Genomic DNA, 5,272 nt, shown 5'->3' with positions numbered 1-5,272 from the left:
GATGGTTGTGAGCCACCATGTGGTTGCTGGGAATTGAACTCAGGACCTCTGGAAGAGCAGTCGGTGCTCTTAACCTCTGAGCCATCTCTCCAGCCCCTATTGATTGTTTTCTTAAACTAGCATTTAGGCATCTGGATTTGGGATGATTAGTTGTAACCCCTGAGTTCTGATTTTGTCTTTGTTGAATGGGTATTTTATTCCTTGGTTTCTGTTTTCTCTTTGGTTTTCTAGTCTTTGTGGCCTGAATTTCTGGCAGCTGGAGTGACCGCTGGTCTAGTTGGGAATCTCTGTCCAAGTCGGGAATTGGCCTTCTGGTAGTTAGTTTGGCCACTGGTGCAGCAGAATGTCTCTCTTCTTCTGATTGGTGCGGCCTGCACCTGTTTTTCTGACTGTTGTGGCCTGTGCCTGAGCTGCTGAAGTCTACTCTACTGGGTGTGCCTTGTGCCTGAGTGGCAGAGAGCCTAGTAGGGTTGGAGGCAGGGTCTAGCTCTGGGAGCAGAGATGAACTGGAAAGGCCATTTTATCGGAAGATCTTGGAATACAGAATCTAAGGAGTGGGCAGATCCACCTACACGCAGGTCTCTTACTGGTTCTGATTGGTGCGGCCTTCCCCTGATTGGTGGAGGTCTGTTGAGAATAGGGGCAGGGACCAACAGTGAATTTAGTGCGGAATTGAGATGGAGTGGGCCTTACGAAGGGCTCCAGAGAAAGTAAATTGAGGGAGGGAGTCAGTTTCACCCATAGGTGGGGCACTACTTTTTCTGGCTGGTGTGGCCTGTGCCTAAGTGGAGGAAGTTCACTGGGGTTGGGAGCAGGGCCCAGCAGAAGAGTCAGGGACTAGCTGGGAAGGCATTGGCCTGGGAAGGGTCCCAGGGGCCAGAATCCAGGGAAGGGTACACTTCTTCTAGCAGGCTGGTCACTCACCAATTCTGGCTCCTGCAGGTCAGAAGTCCAACAGGACTGGGAACAGGTCCCAGCAAAGGGGCCAACAATGAGCTGGGGTGTTGTGGGCCTAGGGAAGAGACCTGGGGAACAGGGACTATTGGCAATTTCTACAGCTTACATATTCTTAGAGAGGGGAGGCCTTGTGAATCTCATCAGCTTCAGGGACTTCCTGGAGGTGTTTTGAGTTGTTTGCTTCTTGTGGTTTCCCCTCCCTGTAAACATGTTGTGTCTTAGTGACAGAACTCCGAGTTGGAAGGTTTTAATCTCAGGTAAACCCTTCTGCCTTCCTAGAGTCTCTAGAGGGTCCTGGACTCCCTGCATCTGTCTGAGCGCTTGACTTTCCTCTCTTCTCATCTGCACCCCCTGCTCCCTTCGCTCTCTGCCTGTTACCTTTGCGCATCTTCAGTGGCTGACATAACTTATACTGCTATGTTTTACTTAAACTTCATTGAATGAGTTGATATTATTTTACGAATGAAAAACTTACACCAGCATTTTCATATGTATATTTTCAAGCATAGCCAATGTTGAAAATGTTTCTGTTCCTGCTGGTAGCTTTGGTATATTTATGTTATAAAAATCCATGTAGCATATCTATCTATTCATCCTTCCACTCATTCACAAATTTATTATCCATTCATCCATCTTCTATCCATCTATGGGCCCACGCATCCATTTATCATCTGTACATTATCATCTGTTCATTGATCTAGCTTTCATTCATCATCCATTTTATTCTTATACATATCAAAATAGATCCCAGCCATACCATTAACCCGAGTTCGGTCTGGTTTAGCATTGATTTTATTCTCTTAAAGGAAAATATGCCCAAATTGAAGTACACAAACATTAAGCATTATCTTTGTGGAATTCTTCCAGATTCACAGTCCTGTGTCCCCCCACATCCCTGTCAAGACATTAGCTTCTAGAAAGCTCACCATATCTCTTTCAAAACAGCTCCTGTCCTCCCCTCTCTGAATGTAACTACAGTTCTGATTTTCCCACATTAAGTTTATTCCCTGCCCTAGCATTTCACATGCAATTTAATAAAACAAAATCAGAACAGCGTGAACAAGGGTGTTGACAGTTTCTGAGTCCAGGATGGTCAGAACAGGAGACAGCACACGTGCTCATCAACAGGAGGTAACTAGTAACACATTCTTAGGAGGGAGCACTGCTTCCCAGTGAATGGAGGAAGCACTGCTTCCCAGTGAAAGGCAGGAGCACTGCTTCCCAATGAACGGAGGGAGCACTGCTTCCCAGTGAACGGCGGGAGCACTGCTTCCCATTGAACGGCGGGAGCACTGCTTCCCAGTGAACGGAGGGAGCACTTTTGGAAGCAACAGCGTGGATGATTCTCAGGGGCCCTTTCCGAGCCCTTATACCAAGTACTGCTTACCGTGGTGACCATCTTTTATCTCTTTTTAATCTCCTTTTAATTCTAGTCTAGAATGTTCCTTACAGCAGGCCACACAGAGTACTCACTCCCTCAGGCACACTTTAAGAAATGATTGTTGCTGTGTAGTGCAAGAGAGACCTTAATTCATTTGACACTAGGTTCCTGAGGAACAGCCAACACTGACACCAACAAAGGACTCTTGCTTAGCCACACCTATCCGCTGACTCCCAGACTCTAGGCTTATGAGCCTGTGGAGGTCCACCCTCCTCCAGAGATGAGTTCATGTTCATTTGTCTCTGCTGAAGATAGACCGACCATGAGACCTTTACCAGGAGCTAGACGGTGACATATCATTACCTTCTTATCATGTTTTACAGAAAAAAGAACGCGAACTCAAACTAAATAAGTCAACAAATGCTTTTACCACTGGGAAGTTGACTCATCCTCCAAACATCCCAAAGGACCAGCTGCCCGCAGGGAGCGGGAACGCATCTTCCGCCCCGGTCAAACCTGAAGAGAAGACGGCTGAGAGCAAAAAGACCTATAACAGCATCAGCAAGATTGACAAGATGTCCCGGATTGTCTTCCCTATCTTGTTTGGCACTTTTAACTTAGTTTACTGGGCAACGTATTTGAATAGAGAGCCCGTGATAAAAGGGGCCGCTTCTCCAAAGTAAGCTAGGGAAGACCCAAACTTCTCGGAAACTACACTCCCAGAGAAATGGAACCGCAGAGAGCCCAAGCCCACAGAGACTGACTGGGCACTCTCTTTCAGGAAGTTTTTTTGCATGTTTAATAATATGTACAAATAATATTGCCTTGATGTTTCTACGTGTAACTTCCGATGTTTCAAAGATGTCCCCTTAATAAGTAAGGCAAACAACCTTCTAGAAAAACGGGAGGCAACGGTTGACACTCAGATGCTCAGTGCCCTAACATCAATAGTTTACAAACAAGATAAGTCTATTTTTAACTGTTCCAAGTCTATGACGTTTTTCTACTTCGAATGCCATTTCATACCGTTTTTCCCAGCTGACAAAACATTTTCAGGAGCCCCAGTGATGGCTACTTGACAGCTGCAAAGAGCAAACATCACGGGGTGCACACTGTCCATGAAGAGCAAACTGTGGACATTTCAGTCCAGCCCTAATTGCCTTTAATACTTCCTGTTCTGAAATTAGTAACATACTGCATGAAGTGACATTAGGAAATAGAATAAGCAAACATTTATGCAGACAAATTTAATGAGAAGCACATAGGGTGTTAGATTAGCAGAACAAATATTTCCCCCAGGGGAAAAAAGTGAACTGATTCAAAGTTAACTTTGATTTTAGAGGACACTAAATTTATTTCTACAACCCTAACAATGACTAAGAAAGAAAAGAAACTTAAAACCTTAAAGCCACGAGGTCTCGGTCCTTCTCAGCCTCAGCACTCTGTGTCCATCGTCTCTGGAACGCCAGCTCCTCCTGCTGCTGCTCTAGTGCTGAGAAACCGTACTTGAGTTATTTTCCGTTTCATTTCCCTGTACATACTTCATGATTGGATTATCGCTCTGTTAGCTTTTGTATATGAATCTTAAATGTTCATTAAAAAAATTTAAACATGAACTGATCTTGTGGGCATCTGTCATTTATATTTCAAACTCGGTGTTTGATGAACTGACTTCCTGAAAAATGGCATAAAATTCTAAATATGAACTTGCTTGGAGAGAAAAAAAAAACAAAGACTTAAAGCTTAGTGGGTGATCCCCACTCTTCAAACCTAATCAGGCAGGGGAAGGCTTCGTGAGGATACTTCTTGATAGGGTTAGCACAGACAGGTATGGTCAGTCTCTCTTCCTACCCCGGATCTCTGTGTGTTTCCTTTAGCACGTTTCCTACAGGCATGGTGACCACTGGTCCTGTCTCTACACCCACCTTCACCGTGTCTCCTCCCTTATGGGCCAGGTGATGGCTTTGGTTTGTTCTGGCTTCGTTCCCTTCTTCCCAGGGCCTGGCCATACACCCTCTCTTATGGGCCCGGAGACTGCTGATCCTAGCTCTGCACTGTCCATGAATAGTCTGGCCAAGCAGGGCAATTGGTTCACCCGCTTACTGTTGGAGAGAATATCAGCAGGTTGGAAGGAACACGCTCTGTCCTAGATCTGAAATTCCAGAATTCTAAGCGAGGAGTTGTAACCCTCAAGAATATCAAATTGTTGATGAAGCCTCTTTTTAAAAGGTAGGTGCCAAGCGAATACCTCAACTCTCCTTCTTTCTATGTCTTTTTGTACGTGTGTGCATGAGTACATATGTGTTCACATATGCACACGTGTTTGTGTGTGCCAGTGCCTGTCTGTGCTCATGTGCAGGCTAGATGGTTTCTTTAGTCACATTTTGCCATATTTTTTGAGATAGGTTCTTTCACTCAGCCTGGAGGTCCCCATTTCCACTAGACTGGCTGATCAGCAAGCCCCAGCTATGCTCCTTGCTCCACCTTCTCAGGGCTCCTGTGACAACCACACAGAATCACATCTGGCTTTCACCTGGTGTTCAGGTTCAAGTTTAGGTCTTCACATTTACTGGCTCAGCCATCTCAGCAGCTAGCTCGTCTACTGTTCCTTCCACAGCGGTGCTCAGGATCTCAGAAAACGGTGATGGAAAGGTCACTCTAATGTGCCCCGGAAATGTTTTCCTGTCGTACGAGAATGGCATCCATAGGATAACGTGTTTCCGTTACACCAGCATGAAAACCAACATGAAGGTTCTACGTGAAGGCTGACCCTCCATTACTTTTTAATCCTAGATTGTTAGACTCTCTCGCTGTGTGGCATCACACTGCAGTTTGAAGAAGACAGAAAAGTAACATTCCCATGTTTATTAACACCATCTTAAACCTCTCGCTCTCAACAGAAGATGGCACTGTCCTCACCCGGCTGCAGGCAAT

The 5,272-nt window shown here is 45.4% G+C and overlaps 1 protein-coding gene across 6 annotated transcripts in view; it reads left to right on the top strand.

Annotated features, from left to right (window-relative positions):
* Nucleotides 1–3,954, top strand: part of Gabra5 (gamma-aminobutyric acid type A receptor alpha5 subunit) — an 85,650-nt gene extending 81,696 nt beyond the window's left edge. For all 6 annotated transcript variants that reach the window (XM_005357818.3, XM_005357817.3, XM_013350237.2 and 3 more), the window contains one exon: nt 2,722–3,954. In XM_005357818.3, coding sequence (XP_005357875.1) covers nt 2,722–3,021 — 300 coding nt within the window. In that variant the 3' untranslated portion in view covers nt 3,022–3,954. The remainder of the gene's footprint in view (nt 1–2,721) is intronic.
* Nucleotides 3,955–5,272: the final 1,318 nt, after the last annotated feature.

This window comes from Microtus ochrogaster, chromosome 22, assembly GCF_000317375.1.
Source record: "Microtus ochrogaster isolate Prairie Vole_2 chromosome 22, MicOch1.0, whole genome shotgun sequence".
NCBI lineage: Eukaryota > Metazoa > Chordata > Mammalia > Rodentia > Cricetidae > Microtus > Microtus ochrogaster.
The sequence above is the reverse complement of the archived record's forward strand: the minus strand, read 5'-3'. Positions and strand labels throughout refer to the sequence as shown.